Consider the following 20,425-nt stretch of genomic DNA (forward strand, 5'->3'; position numbering starts at 1 on the left):
TTTGGTGTCCCATATGCATCCCGGAAATGTGAAAAAAAAAAAATTACGCCTTAACCTTCTTAGCCGCGGGCTCCGCGGCGGCCTCATCCAAAGCACGCTTCTCAGGCTCGCCAGCAAGCTCTCTCTCCGCCTTCTCGAACTTGGCCTGCTCCTCAGCGGTCAAGTTGGGCAACAGTGGCTTCTCCTCACCCTCTGTGATGTTCAAGTGGAAAGTACGGATGATGGAATCGGCGTCATCAATGGCAATCGGCCTGACGTCTGCCAGGGCCTTGATCTTCTGAGTGACAACCTTGACCTGAGCATCGGTCATGGTGAGACCAAGTTGCTCCACACGCGACTTGATAGCGTTCCAGCCAGTCAATCTTGATGCGAAGTGGACGTATCTGCTCATACCGAAATCGGCGGGGTTGATGATTTCTGTACATGAATTAGCCGCGTGCACGGGTACGAATCTGTCCCAATGAATTTACCGTATGTGCTGGGGTTGTTAAGGATGGCCTTGGCGTGGATACCGGCCTTGTGGGTGAAGGCACAGAAACCGGTGATGTAGTTGTTGAAAGGAATGTTGATCTCGACGGCCTCGGCGACGAGGTCCTCAAGCTCCTTGAGCTTGTGTAGCTTGTACTTGGACTTGGTGTAGTCGGGGGCGGCGACGATCATGCGAGCCATCAAACCACCGAGGGGAGTGATTCCGTTGCGCTCACCGATACCGATGACGGAGGTGTCGACTGGAAGTAAAACGTCAGTGTGTGCGAAGCACCAAGCTATCAAGTATCGGACTCACTGTGGGTGGCACCGGCCTCAAGCGCGCAGTAGGCGTTGGCAATGGCGCATCCAGTATCGTTGTGGAACTATTCAGGTGTAAGTATCAAGTGTGCGCCGTGCTCGCTCGATTGGAAGATGACTTACGTGAGTCTCGATATCGCAGCTGACGACACCTCTCAGGGTGCGGACGAGGTCGTAGACTTGTCTGGGGCTGGCGCAGCCAACGGTGTCGGCAATACCAACTCTGTGAACACCAACCTTGTCGACGGCGCTGTAGACGGAGAGAAGGTCGACGAGGTCGGAACGGAAGGAGTCCTCGGATGAGAAACGAATCTCGAGGCCCTTGGACTTGACGAACTGAATAACCTCGATGGCGGTGTTGATGATGTAGGTCATGTCCTTGCCGTGGGAGTGCTCGCGGAGGTATGAAGAGGTGCCGATGACGACATCGACACCGTCAACACCGGTCTCGACGGCGAGGCGGGCATCGTCCATCTGCGCAATGTTAGTTTTTGCGTGGTTTAAGCGTGCCGACACAGGGGACTTACGTGGCAGCGGACGTGAGTCAAGATCTTGGACTTGAGGCCGAGCTTGCAGATGGCCTCGCAATCCTTGCGGGACTGCTCAGAGGCAGCGGGCGAGGTAAGCTCAATGTAGTCGACACCAAAGTCGTCGAGGGCCTTGGCAATCTTGATCTTGGTCTCGGTGTCGAAGAAGGCGTTGGCGAACTGCTCGCCCTCTCTCAGGGTGGACTCAACTATACGTCACACGTCAGTGGGGGTGACTCAAAAGAAGCCGGGTTGGCAGAACGCACTAATCTTGTATCGGTCAACGTTGCTGAGGAAGTCGCCAACCGGCTGGTAGGGGTTGCTGTGCTTCTGCTTGGTCTATATCGTCGAGGTCAGAACAGTTCGTCACCGGTACCGCGGAAGCGATTTTCGGAGGCGATTGATGGTTCTTACAGGAATGGCAGTGAACCCGGGGTGGTCTAGACGCATCAAAGTCAGTCATCGATTGACAATGATACCGCGCAAGAGGCTGCGATACTTACCAGCCTTGTTGGTGCCGTTGGCAGCGCCATTGCCGTTCGCATGGCCATTGGTGCCATTGGCGTGGCCATTGGAGGCCGGGACGTCAGGAGTAGGGCACATTTTGTATGTTCATGCACCGTATGTCGTGTACTAGAGTGAATTGATCAAGGATGAGTAGGTCGAAGCTCGGGATAATGGTGGGATTTATAGACGGAGGTTTGAGCAAGTTGAGTCACAGTTCAAAGTAGGACGGGGAAGACGGACGGTAGGCCAAGAGTATATGTAAGGAAAAACTGGAAGTAAAAAAAAAAATAGCACCGGGCGAGGCGAGGCGGTACGCAACAAGGTGTGGATTGGGCGGGATGGCCAGTGATGACCGAGGACGGCGTTCGCTGTTCCCAAGGTCAGCCAGTCAATGGGCGGAAAAAAAGAATTTTTCCCACTCTTTAGCCCCGCTCATGGCACATCCCCGACCGCGCTGCAGCACTGTGCCATTGACTCTTAATCAACATTTTCCAAGGGCCGGTCGTTACGTCTGTCCTGTCGGTACCCCGCTAGATGCCACCTGAAGTGGGCTGCATTCAACCTCTCCCATTGGCGGTACACCTCTCCACACGTCTCGTAGGCCAATCAGCCCCCCGTTATCGGAAGATCGATCTCCCACTTGGAGGTCCGCGCTAAACCTCACGCGGTAATTCCACATGCTGCAGCTTGCCTGGGTTCATGGTCCGTGTCCGTTTCTGTGCCATCCTACCGCGCAGTCCTGCCACCTGCTGATGGTCCTGCAGCAATGATGGCCCTGCGTGAGAAGACACCGCCTTTCGTCCTCCTCGTCGGATCATGCCCCCCAAGATGATGTCTCTGCAGCCATTGTTGGCTGATTTGTGAGCGGCGAGAGGGGCCTGGCCTACCCGTCGACAAGGTTCCTGGAAGCTGCAAGGTCAGCTACCTGGGCGGAGCGCCGACCTCCTGCAGCAATGCAAAGAGCAGAGTTGCTCTGTCGCAATGGTGCCGTCGGAGGTCATGACCTGACCGAACTGCCATTGGGAGCTTCAATTGACTCTTCCCCACGAATTTGAAAGGTGCTAAGCATCAAAGGCAACAACTGGGACGAAGTTTGACAGAGTTGGCCCGGCTGCGCGGTCCTCCTCGTGGGTTCACGAGCAGCACGCCCAAGAGCCGAGCGTGCCTCGCGCCAACCAGCTACCACGCATTAAACATCAGACCAATTGCCGCCAGCCCGGCCTGTGCTAGTGATGCAACTTGCCATGCTTAATTCTAACCCCAGCTGGGTCTCTCTTCAGAAAACAATGATGATGTGAGGAACTGCCCATCTTCGTGCTCGTTGAACAAATCGGACCAGCCATGAAAATGCGAGGGGATTAGCTAGGCACTCGAGGTCATCGTCGAACCCCAGGACCGCGAGGCCATATTATGGTTAGGTCGCTTTGTCGGATCCTCCGACGGGCCCCCGCCCGCATTACCGACATCCTCCAAGACACCATCTGGCTGCCGGTTGCTAGGTGCTGGGGTAGACACTGCTCCAGTTTTCCCACAAGGGTCCACACTTCAATAACGGATCCCCAGACGACGTCATGCAAGTATGACTCCCAGAGTCCTTGCGATATCCGTACGGATTGGAAAGGTATAGGTATTTCAAATTATTTCTTCTGCTGTCTCCGCAGGCTCGCATCTGGAAGAAATCTGCTGCCGTTATAACTGTAAAAGAACAAAGGTATTAACAGTGAGTCACTGCTCATTTGCAGCCGCACCTTGACTAGGTTTCATGACCTAGAGAAACCTCTCTAATGTTTCATGGTTACGCTCAAGGTGAATTAATTCCTTATTGTATCCCTTCTTAACGAGTTGGGACAGTTGAGTTAGGCTCACACATCAAAGGCCACTCGGTGACCACGACAAAAGTTATCCATGCCTCGGTTTCACTGTTTTTGGGCATACAACTTGGTGTGTATATAAGCTCATTTCCTATCTAATGATAGCGATTTACTCTACATCGGGGGTCCCACGGCGATACTATGGCGGCTGCAAAGCCATTCCAAGCCCAGAATCGAGAAATAGTACCCAGACGGGTCCGAGGCACGCGAAAAGCGCACAAGTCCATCCCAGAAAGTGAAACCCACGAGAACCAGAAAACCCGTATCACCCCAGCAAGTGCTTAGATATCCACCAAGAACATGTCGCCGCTTGAAGCGAAATGGATATGGTCCCGTAAGAAGGCACGGCTTGGCTATCAAATAGACCAGACGTACTCACCATCCGGGTCGCCATTCAGCGCCGGTCTCTTGGGCTGAGGACCAGCGACTCTCTCGCGCTGCCTGATGGCCATCATCTCAGTGGTCGAGTAGTAGCCCATGTAACCGTAGTCCTCTCGAGTCACTGCCACGTACTTTCGTACATAATGCTGGCCCTCAAGATCTCCCAACGTCTGGGCCTCCTGTTTGATGACCTTGCCCACCTGGTTGTTGATCACCGCGTTCTGAGCACCCTGAATAGGCATCTGAGCATCCTCCTGCTTGAGTTTCATCCCGGAGCGCTGCTGAGAACGATACGGGGACTGCTGGTACTGAAGATGCACCTGAGACTGGAAATGCTCTCGAGCCCGCCGGTCATTCTCCCAGGCAATCTGCTCCTGCTGAAGTTGCAGTCGCATGTTTTGGCCTGGCAATCCAGAATTGACAAGGCGAAGTTGGTGCGGTAAATGACCATAGAATCCATCGGCAGCTTGCGCACCAGGGGGCTGTTGTGTTGCCTGTGGACGCTGGCCAAAGCCCGCGTTTGGCCGAGTATTGTGACGTAAGAATGCCAACTCGGGGGCTGTGTAGGGTTGCGGTCTCACGCAAGTCTCTGCAGTATGAGCCTCTCTAGTTGGTGTTGACGCTATGGATGCCTGGAAGGCGGCATGATCCATGGGCTGAAGATCTCTGGAAGACCGGGGCTGCATCGAGTCACTCAGAAGGGGCAGATGCTCTACCTCCTCAGACATCAGCCTCTGTAAGCGGGGAAATAAATGAGATCCATCCTGAGGCGAAGCCGCTAGATGATCGTGGTTTCCATAGTTGGGAGTCGTTGCGGGAGTTGTCACCGGAGCCAACGCTGCAGGCACATGCGGCGATAAGTCATCGTCTTCAGGCCAACTGAGCATAGGTGGATAGAAGGTGGTCAATCTTTCGTTCGTGATGTACTCCCGAAACCCGAGTGGGTTCGCCGCGGAGGCAGCTGTCGCGTTTCTAAGTTCAGCTTGATCCCAGACGTCTCGCAAGGTAATTGGAGGCAGTAGAGTAAGAGCGGGAACACCCTCATGCGCCTGATGATTCTCATAGCGCACTTGATTGATAGGCTGAACGTCCGCCTCGTTTCCGTAGATGTTTTGGACGCCTGAATAGCCGTCAGACGGAATAGCTTGACTAGTGGTATCGGAAGACTCCTAGTTCCGGTGCACGTTGGCAAGCAGTGTCATTGTCTCCACCTCGAAATCGGCTCCATTCGGCAGCTTTTGTCCCTTAGGCAGAGCGGCCGCGACGGAGACGTCGATTTCGTTGACCATTCCAGCCTGGAGCTGAACGTCAAAGACTCTAGCGTTGACGGGGAGCATCTGGCCCTGAATGGGATGAGATTGCTGTACAGTAGACCGGTTGACCTGCACCCACAATCGCCACTGACGTCCTTCCTTCTCAAGGAACATCGGCAAAGTCGCGATGACCTGGAGTCTCAGCTGGGTGGCAGGGACATGAACGGTGACAGACTGTTTGCACTCTCTTTCGAGGGGGTTTAAGCTCATGTTGAAGCGACTTCCGATGTTGATCATCGGATGAGCCTGGATAGTCAGATTGGTGATGAGTGCATCGGCAGCGCCTGGGAGCTTGGTTAGTGATATAGTCATTTTAATCTCTTCGCACTATACGTACCCTTGCCAGGCGCACGGAACTGCTGATCCCATAGAGGCTTTGGAGGCGGCTGTGGGATGGCATTCGCCTGCGGCTGAGGCTGCACGATTCCAATCGGTTGGAACGTCGCGCTGGATAGGTTTGTTGTCTGGCCCGCAGGCGGCGGAAAAGCAGAAGGCGTGCTGGGTTGACCGGGCGTCACTGCAGGAGAAGGTCGTGCTGCGTCCTCGCGCTTGATGTTGTTCGCGACAGAGGGGCTCGGGGATGCGGCCGATGTGCTTCGTAGTCTGTCCATCGCAGCGGAAGCAGCTGGTAGTCCACCCTGGCGAGCGGTACCATTGCCAAGTGGCGCTTGATCACTGACGATGGCTCCGGCTGTCTGGGGCACTGTGGGGGCGGGCGAGTCCGCGGAATCACTCTTGCCTCCAACATGGATGGTGATCTTCTTGGATGTAGACGGCTGCTCAGTAGCTGACTGCTGGACCTTAAGCTTGATCTTGGGCTGTGAAGGCTCTGGCACAACTGCCTTGGCCTTTTTGATTTCGTCGGCGAAGAATTCCTGCAACCGAGTCAGAAGTTGATCTTGTAGTCGTTAAGGTGAGATATACCTGAAGTTCTCGCGCCAGTTCATAGATTTCGCTTCCTTCTTCGTTGTAGTACTTGGCGTTATCCCAGAGCAAGCTGGCTGTCTCTTCGAATGCCGCCCAACTCTTCAAGTCGGTAGTGCCAGTGGCCTCGTTGCGACCTCGAACGCCCTTCGTGATCTTCTGAAGTTTTCTAAGCGACATGGGATCCTTGACGACTCTGTAATAATCTTTCAAGGCCCGCGGAGGAAGGTTGATGAAGGGTTCAAAGTAAGCCTCGTCCTCGCTAGACGGCGTGTTAGCATGCTCCATAGCAATGAAGAGAAAAGGTCACTCACCCGGCTTCTTTCTTTCGAATCATTTCCTCCACAATCTTCTCTTGAGCTGCCTGGAAGTTGAGGCCCTTGTACGAGACGCCCTCGTAATCATAGTCAGGTCGACTAGGCGTGGCAGTTCGAGCATTCGATTTGCGAGATGTCACGGCCCTGGACGATGACGATCTACCCGGTCCTCTGCGGCGGATAAGGATAGTCGGCTTGGAGTTCTGGCTTCCCTCATCATCGTCCTCCTCGCCCTCCGCATCGTCATCTTCCTCTCCGTCCTCTTCGTCTGCTTCAGCTTCTTCTCCCTCTTCCTCATCATCTTCCTCGGCATCATCCTGTTCCTCAGCGAATTCAGCGGCTCCCTGCGGCTTCTCTATGTCGTCGTCTTCGGCTTCGTCCACGCGATGGGCAGGCAGAACGGTCGGAACTGCGGTATAGCCGCCTCTAGCATAAGCAGGGTTGGTCTTGGTCATGAAGTTGCTCAGAGCTTTGCGAACTCTCTCAGCGTCGTCAAACTGGGGAGTGCTCCTCGTGTAGTAATCCTTCGCGTTGGAGACCATGCGCTTAAAGTAGCTCTCGAGTTCGGTGAGGGTCGAGAAATCGCCATTCTTGAGCTTTCTTTCGATTATCGAAAGCGAAATCGGCATCCTCGTTTTCTTATAGTATTCGGCGTTGCCCTCTCTCGGCATCAGCTTCTCGAAATAGACTGCGACCTTGCGACCACTAGGAGAGTCGGAAAATTAGCACACGACGCCTGGATCTGATTTGCAAATGACACCACTGCAATTAAAGTCCATGACACATCGAGCAATAGTGGAAATCGACTTGACCTATGACATAGGTAAGATAAGTAGGTAGGCAGACTCACTTCTTGTCCTGAGTTCGGCGGATTTGCTCGAGGAAGAATAGGCCATGCTCAGTAGTCGACTCGACTGTCTCGCCCTTGCTGAGATCATATTTCTGCGAGGGAGAAAGAAATATTAGCTATTTACTTGAAGAGCCGTAGTGTCTAGGAGTTCAGAGGAGAGAAATTGTGCCGAGAGGGTCTGAAAAATTCGGGAGATGGGCGGAAATGGGCACGATAGAGGGCTGTGCAGTCCAAAGGACGCCCAGGTCAATGCCATTCGTTCCGGGACCAATGGATCGCAAGTCAGATTCCTCGTGAAGCCCTGTGAAGGGCGACACAAGCATAAAAAGCTTCTGTCGACAGGCGAGGGGTGCAATTGGGGGTATGAAGGACAGTGAGAGCTCACCTCAGTCAGCCTCTGGCGCTTTGCAGCGCGTTCGTCTGCTTCATTCGCGCCATTGACGGCGGATGATCTCCGCTTGTTGTCCATCAAAAAGGTGAGGACAATGGTCGCGGACGCATGCGCTCTTTGCTGAAAAAGTAAGAAAGAGCTGTCTGCTGTATTGTACCTGCAATGGGTAACGGCAGGTGGCAGCCTTTGTATGGGTGAGGTGGTGGTGATGCTGCAATTGCGACCGGATTGCAGAGACGCGTCGGGTTGGAGATGGAGACGGAGCGGGTAAGGAAGGCAGGTTCAGGGCAAGGTTGTTGGCAGACAGGACTGTAGACAGAAGGTAAGGTCAGGTACGTAGCGCAGACCGAACTGTGGAAGGTACCTAGGCAGGTCCCCGGAAGTGATGCAGCTCTCCCCACGTTTTTTCGAGATGGGGGTAGCTAGAGATCTGAGATAGCGAAAAAGCCCAGACACTTGAAGTGGGATTATTTTTTTCTGGCGCGATGAGCTTTCGCGCGAAGGTGCAGTTGGCAGGTGGTGAGTAGGCAAGTCTTTCAAGGTTGGGGATGCTAGGGGGATTTCCTCTGGGAATTTCGGGATGGTGGTATTGACCTTTTGCGCTGGCCACTGAACAGCAGGAGCACCCCGAAGGAGAAGGTACGAGGACGAAGTATCTCCGTCGGCGACTTCCTGCCACCTTGTGCCTCAGGAACCCAGTACAAGGTGCGTGGATGCCTTTTTCTCAAGGCGAATTCCCAATCATCAGCTGGCGGTACTGCTGCCAGGTGGCAGGAATAGACTGGGGCCTGTTGACGCCGTTGGGAACTGCAAAAGTTTCACCGCCCGTGGCATGGACTGTGCTTATTCTCAGATGGAAGTATCTGGTCAGTGGAGGGGAACTCTCAAAATTGCAGTGAAATCAGCTCAGGCTGGATTGTATGTATAGCAGCACAGCATCCCGAGTACAAAGTAGATTTGAATGTCTTCGAAATTATGTAAGACATAGGATAATGCAGTACCACAGCACTCGAGTACTTCTTCCAGACTAGGCCAGACCAGACCTGGGGCGGAAGTTGCCGGCAAAAACGCCTCGGACCCTGGGGGCCAGCAGATGATGGCAGCGCTGGGGTTCGAAGTACCTCAGTGAAATCCAATCCGACTTTTGTTTACTGCTCCGTATCTTTGCCCACTCTTTGAATAATAACCCCTCGATGCTGCGCGCGCCAGCCTCCCTCGAACATCATATTCCTGACCTCGAGCTCCTTCGTTACTTCCCATCTCCTCCTTCGAGTCAGTGGTGCAGCTGAACTGTTGTTTCAGTGCCAATTCCTGCCTACCCCGCCTGCATCGTTGTTTACCTGTTTTTTTTTCTTCCTCCCCTTCCTCTTCCCCTCCGACTCGGCTTTGTGTGTGTGGTCGCCTGACCTGCCGGAAGAACTGGATCTTTCGCGCCCTCAGACTCCTCTCCCGCGCCCGAGAGCATATCGCCAGTTTTCGACAGCTTCGCCCATCACTTGACCCCTTCGTCCCTCGCAAACGAGCCACCCCGCCGATCGCGTCCGCGGTTACGTGCCGAGACTCGACGCCACTCTCGATCCCTCAGACGCACACTCCCATCACAAGACAGACAACCCGCTTCCGCCATGGATATCGACATGAGCCGTCGTAACAAGGTCCCACGGGCTTTATCCGATTCAGAGAGGGCCCGCTTGGACGAGTTCATCGACTCTATCCACTACTCTGCACGGTAGGTTATCATATTGTTTCTCGTACTGCCACAATTCCATTGACTGTGGACTAACTTGCTTGCCTTTCCCCTTCTAGATACTCTGACAGCGAGTACGAGTACCGGCATGTGCAGCTTCCCAAAGCCATGCTCAAGGCCATCCCTAAAGATTACCATGACTCTTCCCATGGAACATTGAAGCTGCTCTGGGAAGAGGAATGGCGAGCACTCGGCATCACTCAGGTATGCCCCGCGGCCCCCCATGCGGCTTCTCTGCGACGCGCAACAGAAAGCTAATGTTAGGAACACAGAGTTTGGGTTGGGAACACTACGAGGTCCACGAGCCTGAGCCGCACATTCTACTCTTCAAGTTGGTATACCCCTCAATCCGATCTGTCGTGCGTCTTACTCACACTGATCAAAATAGGCGCCCACTCAATTATCAACCTCCCCAGTGAGAACGGCATAGCGAGAAACGTCGCGTTACCCTGCAATCGCAATACACATTCCCGCTCCCCGCCCAGCAGACTTCTGCTTGGGCGATGCTCTCAACGACACGAATGACGGCCAATGATGATGGAACTTTTCTCTTTAGATATTCAGGAGAAGAGGTTGAGAGATAATGATACCTCGTCCTTGCAGACCACGGCACACGGTATAAAGACGGCGCATACCACTATGGTTATTGCATTTTCTTTTAGGTGGTTTGAGTCATTGGGGATCTGTCGGTGTTGGGTTGTTTGCTGCATATCTTGGAAGTTGAGAAATGGTCTGTCTGGTCTGGTGAAAGGTCTATTGTCCAGCATCGCGGCCATCGTCTATGCCACGTTGCCGCTGATGTGGAAGACACTGTGTCTCGCCAATCGATGTAACGAATGTCATCATGGACGAGTGAATGCTCCGTCTGGAAAAAGAAGGGACGGCGTGTCGATTGTGTAGATGGTCGCTGTTGGCTAGTACCTGCATAGCCGGACCAACGACAGTAATGAACAGAGCTCAGGAACCAGGAGATAGATACTTGAAGCTAATGCAGTGTTACAAGATGCAAATATTCTCCAAAAGGCATGGGACCTGTGGGTAGTAATTTCACAGGCATGCATGCGATATGAGCATCGACCAACTGTATTTGAGACATAACAAGGTGAAGTCGAGGCACGCGCATGGGCTTGGGTAAATAACCTACGGATCGTGACTATGAAATGATGGCACCACTACAAGACGACGATTAGTCGGCATTTTTGACCTCCTAGATCTTACGCCGTGCTGCGCAGTGCTCTCTGATTTACGAGTGCTACCGGTAGTGCAGCAGGGTGCTGTTAAACGTCACTTGGTCAAGGTGGGAGTTCGAAGAACGGAAGCATTTTAGTGCTTTTCATGCATCTAAAGGGAAGTGCTATCAGTAGGTCGACACGTGCAAACTTGCAGGGAATGAGCGGAGGCCAGGCGTATGACAGAAGCTCCGTGGTCTACAATCGGCAAGTTGGCGGGATGCACCAAGCCGGAACGAGCTGAATGGCGGCGGCGGCATCCGAGAGACGAGCTGGAACGGCGGCAACTTATTTTGGCGCCAGAGTGGTCCCAATTGGCTCCTACATCTGCTGATTTTCCACCCCAAAGAAGGACACCTTTCAACCGGGCCCTTGGAGGCTGGAGGTACCCGACACCAGTGAATACCGGACCACCCTCGCTTTCTCAAATTAGCGTTTGCTGCCCCCGTACGAGTTAAGACAGTATGCCGGCATGAGGAGCTTTGGAGTGAGGTTTAAGGCACGGGAAGCTGGAGTGCGAGGCCCAGACATACCAGGATACTTTGATATTAGTTGCAGGTCACAGTGGTCGCATTTCAGGATCAGCCAATCCTCGCCAGATAAAGTAACACGATAATTACCTCGAGGTACGGATACTTTGGGAGACCCCTCAGCTGCATATTAATCAGCTCGGGGGGTGCCATTGCAACTTCCACGTTTGCCTTCCTGCCATATTCGTATACAGTTGAGGACAGATTCGCATGACTCTGTAGCCTGCCAGCTTCCTTTGACAGGAAGCGTCTAAAAAGGCCCGACAGTCCCGTTCTTCCCAGAATATCCCACTTTACACTAACTCTGTCCTCTCTGCCCTGCTTACATCACCTTTTTAATTCCTTCATTTCAGTTGCTCCCGTCGAGCCAGAAGGATAAGAAAAAGCTCGAGACCCCAGCTTGTAACAATCGATAGGAGACAAAGACGACGCCACTTCTCCCACTTGCATCTCCGGTCTAAGACTTGAGACAAGAAACTGGATCGCCCCCCATTTTACCTTTCAATTAACCTCCAACGTCCTTGGCCGTTTCTCCGAAACGAACTTCACAGAACCTAAGTTGACCCTGCTTAAACGCTACAGCATTTCCATCGCAGCGTACCCAAGCCTCGGATCTGCGTTGCAGGAGCCCGGACACTTGCAACGTTTCAGCCGAACCTTTGGAAACTTGTCGACTTCACCAACGATCTCCGTTAGAGTTGCGCAAACAATTCACAAGCTGGCTACCGCCTGTTCTTGCTTTGCAGCTGCATATTAAACCCTCCGATCAGCCACCCGTCCCACGAAGCTGGGAGCTTGAGACGATCACCATGAAGTCTGCCAGCAGACTATTCTTCCTCTCTGTGTTTGCACTCTGGGGCTCTCCAGTCCAATGCGAGAGTGCCCAAGATGATTGTGCGGTATGCCGCCGTTTACTTTTTCCTTCTCTTCCTCTCGAGGGCCTACGTCACCGCCGCAGTGTCTGAGTACCGGATTTCTCTCTCTAACTCGTCGTACCAGATCTCCCCCAAGGCCATTGTTTCCGATGCATGCGCCTCTTACTCTACCCTCGATAAACTGAACACCAAGGTCAAACCCCTAGTCGACGACCTCACGAGATCGACCGACTTCTTCTCACACTACCGACTGAACCTTTTCCACAAGAAGTGCCCTTTCTGGAACGATGAAAATGGCATGTGCGGCAACATTGCCTGCGCCGTAGAGACGCTCGACAATGAGGAGGACATCCCCGAAGTCTGGAGGGCGAGTGAGCTCGGAAAGCTGGAAGGCCCGCTGGCGAAACACCCCCCTCGAAAAGTGCAACACGAGCGCCCCGAGCGGCCGCTACAAGGCAAACTAGGCCTGGAGGTCGGCGAGAGCTGTGTGGTGGAATACGACGACGAGTGCGACGAGCGAGACTACTGTGTCCCCGAAGACGAGAGCGCGAGCTCCAAGGGCGACTACGTCAGCCTCCTCCGCAACCCCGAACGATTCACTGGTTACGCTGGCATGGGCGCCGCGCAAGTCTGGGATGCCATCTATCGCGAGAACTGCTTCCAGAAGAGCTCTTTCCCGCACTCTGCATCCCTAGGACAGTCGCAGATCCCCCACAAGGGCCCCGCCGCACAGGACTTCCGTCAGGTTCTCGAGGCAGTCGGGCGCCAGCAGGCTCTGGATCAGATGCGCGAGACGCAGCCTAATGCCCCGTTTGCAGCCCAGACTGGCTTAGAGGCCGGCGACGAGTGCTTGGAGAAGCGCGTCTTCTATCGTGTCATCTCCGGCATGCACGCGAGCATCAGCACCCATCTCTGCTGGGATTTCCTCAACCAGACCACCGGTGAATGGCAGCCCAACGTGGCATGCTACCGCGGCCGCCTTCACACCCACCCCGAGCGGATCAGCAACCTCTATTTCAACTACGCCCTCGTCACCCGTGCCGTTGCCAAGCTCGGTCCCTACCTCCAGGGCCGCGACTACACCTTCTGCTCGGGCGACATTGATCAAGATGCCGCGACGCGGTCCAAGGTCCTCGAGGTCACCGAAGGAGCGGCGAGCGTACCCCAGATCTTTGACGAGAGCCTCATGTTTAAGAACGGTGAGGGCCCGTCGCTGAAGGAGGACTTCCGCAACCGCTTCCGCAATGTCAGCCGCGTGATGGACTGCGTCGGCTGCGACAAGTGCCGCCTCTGGGGCAAGCTCCAGACCAACGGATACGGCACCGCACTCAAGGTCCTCTTCGAGTTCGACAATGCCAGCGAGGATATCCCCGTCCTGAAGCGCACCGAGCTGGTGGCCCTGTTCAACACGTATGCCCGCATCAGCAGCTCTCTCGCGGCCATCAACAAGTTTCGCGCGATGGTTGATTCCGAGGAGGCCCTCGCCGCTGCATCCGCTGCCGCGGCGGCCAAGTCTTCTAGCCCGATCCCCGACCGGGCCAAGAAGCCGCACAACGTGGTGACTTCACCAGAAGCCGAGCCCAAGAAGGTCGATCCCGAGGACGAGTACGGCGAAGACGAGCCCCTCAAGGAAGACACCCTGGCGGACATGTTTGACGAAGAGTTTGGCCGTATTTACAAGGCCTTCAAGTTTGTTGTCCGCAGATGGATTCAGGCTCCCAAAACTATGTAAGTCGAAAACATCATCACAGTTAAACCGCAGTGGATAGAAGACTAACAACCGTCAAACAGCTTCAATGTTGTTCTTTTCGAGATACTGCGATTCTACCAGTACTTTGTCGGCCTGCCCCTCACACCTAGAACATGGCACTTTGAGCGGCCGGTCGTAGACGAGTTGTAGACCAGCTGTTGATGGGACTGTCATTCCATTGTTAGTTTTTGTTGTTAAAAATCTTAGCATGGCATATCGTTATACTTTGCATGGCCGGGCGGGGGCAAATGGCGTTTCTTGATTCCCATTTTTACGGGGCTAGAATGCTCCTAGACTAGTATCGTGACGTGTCTGTACATACAAATCGATGCCAGCACCCCAAAAATCGGCTTCCGTTTCTTGGTATCATACAAATGCCTGCGAATGCTTTACTCATACACGCTGTCCTCCGTGGTGCTGTTCCTTCTCTTCTTGGATGTGTTACTCAAAGGGATGTGAGTGACAACATTGCCAATCTTGGCCTTGACACCCGAAACATCAATCTGCCACTTCCGAATGCCACGGAACCGCGGCGTCTTCAGCAGGGCATAGGTGCGCAGGCACTCGTCTTCTTCGGGGAGCCCAAACGCCCACCCAATGCTCACGTGGAACGCGTCGTCAACTAGCTCAGTCGCGCGGGCTTGATACAAGGGCGGATGGTCGAAACGTACGGCGACGCCGTTACATTTGTTGAGAAGCGTACGGAGGTGCGGGTTGCTGCCGGTGGCGGTGTCACTTTGCGATGAGTCGGCTGGGCATGCTACGCGGAGTACGAGAAAGGCCCGGTCCGAGTCTGGCGATTTAAAGAAGCCTAGGCCACGAGGCGATAGACTGAACTCGCCGGTAGTGGAAGACAGAGAAGATGTCAAGGAGGAGAGGAAGGCGTCCTTTTGAGTCATTGTCAGGGACAGAGGCCGCGAGAGCGAGATGTGGAGTGGCAGAGGGGCGTTGAGGTCCGAAGTTAGAAGCGAGGTCAGCTCCCGCGTGCCAAGCAGAGGCGCGATTTCATCCAGCAGAGCAGTGAGGAGAGAATGCTGGTCCGCAGACGGATGCCCTACATGCAGAGATTAGTTGGGATGGTTCCAGGTGGGTGTGGCAACGAGAGAATGAAATGGCTGAGACTAACACTCAACGTATACGTGAGAGGGCCAGTTGCCGACAATATGGGGAATGGTCCTCTTTCGGCCCTGGTGCAGGGCTGGGTTGTCGGCAGTGGCATTTCGGACCGTAGAGGCGTACAGGTCGTGGAACTCGTCCGGGAGGGGCGGAAGCGTCAATGTGCCGCCATTTGTCTCCTTCGTGGTCGACGAGGCGGGATGGTTGTGCTGCGTTACTTTTTGACCACCGGCGCCGGCGCCAGGTGCAGGGCCGGCTGGCACGGAGCCGTGGGTATCCTCTTTGCGCCGCTTGGCCGGAGGTGACCCAGCCTCTGAAGCTGAGTCAGATGACGAGTAGTCCACCAGAGCCATTGCCGGGTGCCAGGGATCGACAACAAGAAGACCGGAGAGAATATCCGTGTGATGCGTGTCTCTGCGTCACTGACGAGGTAATTGAGCCAATAGGCGTTGAGCAAGTCCGGCGCTCTTGATCCAACACCTCGTCGCCTGAAAGCGTCTAATGGTGGTTGGGAAAGGTCGTAATACAGGACGGAGGCATTTGGTGTCCGTAGGTGGAAGAGGATGAAGCGGGCACCGGCCGTGGCGGTCTGCCTGTGGTGAGAAGCACCATGCGGCCGAAGCTTTATTGCAAGATCTCGATCGAGGTGCGCCCAGGCACGCAACACAGAGCAACGCCTTTCCACCCACTGGTGCCAGGCATCCGGGCTACAGAAAGGCTTTTCTTGCCTTACAATATGTTCACAAGTTCAAGAAGTTCCTCTGGCATAGGGTCTGACAATACTTTGACTGTGAGTCTCCTGCTGCCATGAGCTCGGCATAAGGTTGTGCAAATGAGAGCCCCATTGCTCGATTTTTCTCTAGGCCTGTCAGGAAATGCCGACGACCATAATTTTAAGCTCACTGCTCTTAGTTGCTGGCGGTGAAGGGTGTTCCCGGTTGGACAACGTATTCCCTCAAGGTGTCGCGGGCAAGCATTACCCTGACAAATGGGACGTGGACCGAACCCTTCCCGTATGACCCCGTTATGCGGTCTGGGTATGCCGCGAGTCCCTTGCGTGTTGAGTGCTGACAGAGTGGCAGAAGCGGAGGCGGATGAGGCGTACGTTGACGCTTCGGCCACGGAGGCTCCGTTGTATCTCCGTTCCTTTGTTCATATTAGTTGCCGGTGTCGGTGCCGTTTACGTCCAAATATCCGCGCATTCCGACTCTATATTTGCGCAGCACTACGGAGTACTAAGTCTGGTTTAGTTTTTTGTGATTTCGCGGCTGCCATATCAGCCCTGCAAGAGTTGCGGGATACGTGGAAGCTAAAGGCTACATACCACAGTAGTGTACGGAGGAGATGTGAGGTGGATTGGTGAAAAGGTGAAGTGGGATGCTGTGGTTGCCGATCCCCTGACTAGAGGATTTTTTTACTTTGCCAATGGCATGACGTACGGCTCAGTAACCAATGCGATGTCCGACTAGACGTTATTCAAGGGTCCGCGTGTCCCGTTATCGGGTGCCTGTGGCTGAGCTAAGTCAATTTAGCGGGCAAATGTTCGTTTGCTCTCGTGTCTTGCCCTACCTATTCGTGCCCCCTCGAGGATGCCGTTACAAGACCCTGCAGGGATCGTGACAGTCTGAGCGGAGCCGCTGAGGGGAAGAGGAGAAGATGGAACCGCACGTGAGAGATGCCGGAGAGGCTGGGGGGACAGTAGTGGTTCGGTAGCGATCTCGTGATGCTGGGTCAAGGGAGACTGCGAAGTCTTGATCAGCGAACATGTCGAGGAGAAGTTGGTGATGGGTGCTGACATTCTTTCTTCAACCTGTTCAGGAAGGAAGACAAGATAATGCAAGGTACGATAGCAGATATCGTACGAGGGAGAGCCTCCAATCATTTGGTACTATTACCCTGGACAGTGACTTCCCGTCCTTTGAGAAAATTGCCCAACACTGCAAATGGAAAGCACCCTCGGACAATACCTAGGTAAGGCAGGAAGCAGGTTCCCCGCCGTCTCGCGTACCTGCCCACACCAGTCAGTCATGCGGTCTCGGTCCAGTCCTTTTCTTTACCCTCCATCCCCTCCCCTCCTTCCCACCAGACATGAAAGCTCCCAAGTCCAGGTCCTTGTCACTGCAGCCACAAATCACAGAAAACACCACAAACGAGGTCGCTACTTTATGCAGTAAGGCAGGTATGTAGTGTACATGTCACCAATGGAAAGCTCGGTTGCCCCAGTCAGCGCAGGTCCCATGATGGTCACTTCCCACGCTGGCATCTTCCCGGAAGTCCAAGCAACAAGCGCAGAATTCTCTGCGCTTGCTGAACACACTCACTTACTCACACTCTCATCGCCTACCTTATTGTGTACATGGTAAGGTACGGACAGTTGTAGTCTCACTCACATGCAGCCGACCTGCCTTACAAGGACGGGGTCTACAAGTCCAAGGTAGGAGGAACGGGCCTGGACTGGCTGTGCCTGTCGTCGGCATCTCGCCCACCCTTATGCTCATGACTCTATTGCCCCTCGCCTGGCAAGCACCTTGCTTCTTTCCCACCAAACGGAACAACGGACGACGCTGGAAACTATCAAAAGGGCACTCGCGCCTACTTTGGGGTGCCCCAGGTTTCCACGTTCTCTCAACTCTCGTCTCTTGTCTGCATTGCATTGCTTCGCTTCGCTTTGCATCTCGCATGCTTCTTTTTTGACACAACACTTCAACTGTCCCACTACCATCCGCAAACTCACCTTCGGTGTGTTGCTTACACCGTCTACGCCGAGATCACTTCGTTGTCTTGGCAAAGGACGGACTCGCTTTCGGATCATTCGAAATAAACATCGCAATCTCCAGTCATTGAGCTGTCGGCCATTTTCAAGGCTCCCGCTAGACCACCTGCTCATCTCTATCCCTACCTCGACCCCGTCTTCACGACTTCGCCTGTGCACCGGGTACCCCATTACCTCACCGTAAGGATATACGCCCAATCACCGGCATTGTCGCATCGACGTCAGTAATCATGGACGGGTCCGACAAGCAGTGGGTAAGTCAATGGCCTGGCCAAACTCCAATTCACTTCTATCTACCCCGGCGCACCGCACACTATTACAAGTGCCAGTTGATGCTGTTGTTAAGATTATCTTTTTGCTCATTTCCCGATTGCGCGCTACTGCCAACATCGTCATCGCCCACGGTTCTTTTTCTATTCTCGCTTTTCTCCACATTTCCGATCCCGTCACCGTCGCATCTGCGGCCTTATCATTGCCCTTCTAGCCCGTCTCCCAACGTTCCAAATTCCGTCACTCCCGGGCACCCAAGCAGGTCTCGGCCCAACCAGTCACCTTGTTCAAGTGTCGTCAGCCTTGGTCGAAGCCGATCGTCCCGTCTCGCCCATCCTTTCTATCCTGTCAGGGCACCCGACGGCCCCAGCTGCTTGCGCCCGAACTTGTTCTTCAAAGCCACCCTCTCCGTCCAAGCTACCCCTGCCAACTTAGATGCGCTGGTCGCTAAGGTACGGACGGGTCCCCTGCAATGCACGGCTCAAGCCACCCCGACCACGCTGCTCTAGAGTCCCTTCTTGCGTCACTGCCCATCCAATCTGCCGGATTTCCAAGAACAGCTCCGAACTCTGCCTCACATCATTCGTACTGCAGCTAAGCCCTCGACGACGTAAATAATACGGGGCCTTCCACACAAGCATGCGCGGCCTTTCGGTGCTCTTATACTTCCTTTCTCCTCATGTTACTTAACTTTGACTCACATTTGTTCTACCATTTCACACCCAACTCATCGATTAACTCAACTTTTGTAGGCTAAAGCATATTTGCTCGACCCTCTTACTGCTCCCGAACCAAGCCAAGAAACAGGTCCCGGAAGCTCCTTCATAAACCCCGATCCATTGCTTCGAACTTTCTCGCAGAAGAAGAAAGGCAAAGAACCAGTTCAGAGTAGCGACAAGAGCCAGACCAGTCACAGAGCTCACAGCCGTACCTCATCATATCCCACTCCGCCTGCATCCGCAAGCCCAACTCGGTCCAGCTTTCACTCGTCTAATCCGTTTTCACCGACTTATCAACGCGCTTCGTTGTCCCTGTCAAGAGGACCTGTTTCTCCAACATCACCATCTTCGCCAAACCATCCCCTAGGCCGCAGCACCAGTGTTCGAAGCAACGGTCTCCGAAGCCCGTCTTCGCCAAGCAACCGGTTCCCACCAAGCACAAGTGTCACTCGGAGCATCAGCGCACGCACTCGCTCTATCGCTGAGTCGAACGCAGCCCAATCTGATTCTTCAGTTCAGCGCAGCAAGAGCGTGAACTCACACCAAGGCTCTAGCGGTCTTAGACGTTCCAGTTCCATCAACCAGAGATTCCCCGGCGATATGTCTCATCGGCCTCTAGACATGATCAAGCGCGAGCAGCGCGCCGCAGACCGCGCGCCTCACCTTAGGACACGCAAATATGGCCCCGTGACGGACACTATTGACTCGCTCGACAGCATCGGCGGCGTGTACCATCACGGCGGCCCATATGATGCTACTTTGGCATCCCGCAACCGTAACAAGAGGTATGCGCCTGTCGAGGCTGTGAAGGAGTCCAACATGGAGGCCCTGAGGGCTACACCACGCGAATATATTCAGGATTCCCTGGATAAGCATGTGCCGCTGCAAGGTACAGGCCTCATTCCCGCCGGTGGCACTGACATGAGCGGCAACGTTATGAACTATGAGGAAGGAGCCGATCTCATGCGTGAGCCTAATAATCAAGGTGGCGCTTACAAGAGATGGGATGGAATTGTAAGTCGACACCAGTTCTGAAATTTTGCAACGTGAGCTTGAGACTAATGGACACAGCAATACCATCCCGATGATCTGAAGGGAAAAGGAGAGCCTTCTTACACCTACGAGAGAGATCTTAAGGAGAAGAAGCGTATGCGTAAGGCGTCTCTCGGCAACAGCCCCGCAGAATACGAGATGCGCTCCGGCATCAACGCCCAGTCACGTAAGGACAACGGGGCAATGGTACGCCAGCGCAGTGTCAGCAATGCTGCAGACGGAAGACCCGGCCCCTCCGAGTTGCCTAAGGGACAATCAAACAGCGCCGACGTCCATCGCCACAACAGTACCGGCAAGCATTTCGGCGACAGCCTGAAGCGTCGTTTCGGTAGCATCCGTCGCAAGAACCACGCTGCGGCGTAGATGTCTTGCGAATAAAACGCGATTATTTTCCACGTATCATCGTGGCGGCGACAAGACTTAATGTTTCAACAAACGCCGACTTTCAATGTTTCAATCAGTGTCGCTTATTCCGGCACGTGTACGATTTAGAGGT

At 54.1% G+C, this 20,425-nt stretch overlaps 7 protein-coding genes across 7 annotated transcripts; 3 read left to right on the forward strand and 4 right to left on the reverse strand.

Moving 5' to 3' along the window:
• Positions 1-43: 43 nt before the first annotated feature.
• LYS21 (homocitrate synthase lys21) lies at positions 44-1,916 on the reverse strand (the record flags this gene model as incomplete). Its single annotated transcript, XM_053193390.1, has 8 exons — positions 44-417; positions 471-728; positions 785-851; positions 910-1,260; positions 1,314-1,522; positions 1,580-1,652; positions 1,728-1,753; positions 1,817-1,916. 8 exons carry the CDS (start codon positions 1,914-1,916, stop codon positions 44-46), a joined length of 1,458 nt encoding a protein of 485 aa, XP_053049107.1.
• A 2,131-nt stretch (positions 1,917-4,047) lies between these two features.
• N0V96_000517 (uncharacterized protein) lies at positions 4,048-4,959 on the reverse strand (the record flags this gene model as incomplete). Its single annotated transcript, XM_053193389.2, has 2 exons — positions 4,048-4,631; positions 4,953-4,959. The coding sequence occupies 2 exons, from the start codon at positions 4,957-4,959 to the stop codon at positions 4,048-4,050; spliced, it is 591 nt and encodes a 196-aa protein (XP_053049106.2).
• Positions 4,960-5,241: 282 nt separating this feature from the next.
• N0V96_000518 (uncharacterized protein) lies at positions 5,242-7,945 on the reverse strand (the record flags this gene model as incomplete). The annotated part of the gene is made up of 6 exons (XM_053193388.1): positions 5,242-5,669; positions 5,723-6,260; positions 6,310-6,571; positions 6,624-7,331; positions 7,477-7,568; positions 7,862-7,945. The coding sequence occupies 6 exons, from the start codon at positions 7,943-7,945 to the stop codon at positions 5,242-5,244; spliced, it is 2,112 nt and encodes a 703-aa protein (XP_053049105.1).
• Positions 7,946-9,492: 1,547 nt separating this feature from the next.
• On the forward strand, positions 9,493-10,033 carry CKS1 (Cyclin-dependent kinases regulatory subunit (Cell division control protein cks1); the record flags this gene model as incomplete). The annotated part of the gene is made up of 4 exons (XM_053193387.1): positions 9,493-9,596; positions 9,674-9,818; positions 9,887-9,945; positions 10,003-10,033. 4 exons carry the CDS (start codon positions 9,493-9,495, stop codon positions 10,031-10,033), a joined length of 339 nt encoding a protein of 112 aa, XP_053049104.1.
• A 2,228-nt stretch (positions 10,034-12,261) lies between these two features.
• On the forward strand, positions 12,262-14,148 carry ERO1 (endoplasmic oxidoreductin-1; the record flags this gene model as incomplete). The annotated part of the gene is made up of 2 exons (XM_053193386.2): positions 12,262-13,976; positions 14,040-14,148. 2 exons carry the CDS (start codon positions 12,262-12,264, stop codon positions 14,146-14,148), a joined length of 1,824 nt encoding a protein of 607 aa, XP_053049103.1.
• A 239-nt stretch (positions 14,149-14,387) lies between these two features.
• USB1 (poly(U)-specific 3'-to-5' RNA exonuclease) lies at positions 14,388-15,467 on the reverse strand (the record flags this gene model as incomplete). Its single annotated transcript, XM_053193385.1, has 2 exons — positions 14,388-15,052; positions 15,125-15,467. The coding sequence occupies 2 exons, from the start codon at positions 15,465-15,467 to the stop codon at positions 14,388-14,390; spliced, it is 1,008 nt and encodes a 335-aa protein (XP_053049102.1).
• A 4,009-nt stretch (positions 15,468-19,476) lies between these two features.
• N0V96_000522 (uncharacterized protein) lies at positions 19,477-20,292 on the forward strand (the record flags this gene model as incomplete). Its single annotated transcript, XM_053193384.1, has 2 exons — positions 19,477-19,890; positions 19,948-20,292. 2 exons carry the CDS (start codon positions 19,477-19,479, stop codon positions 20,290-20,292), a joined length of 759 nt encoding a protein of 252 aa, XP_053049101.1.
• Between the last annotated feature and the right edge of the window lie 133 nt (positions 20,293-20,425).

The sequence above is a fragment of the Colletotrichum fioriniae genome, assembly GCF_027942845.1.
Source record: "Colletotrichum fioriniae strain IMI 355084 chromosome Unknown scaffold_1, whole genome shotgun sequence".
Classification (NCBI taxonomy): Eukaryota; Fungi; Ascomycota; class Sordariomycetes; order Glomerellales; family Glomerellaceae; genus Colletotrichum; species Colletotrichum fioriniae.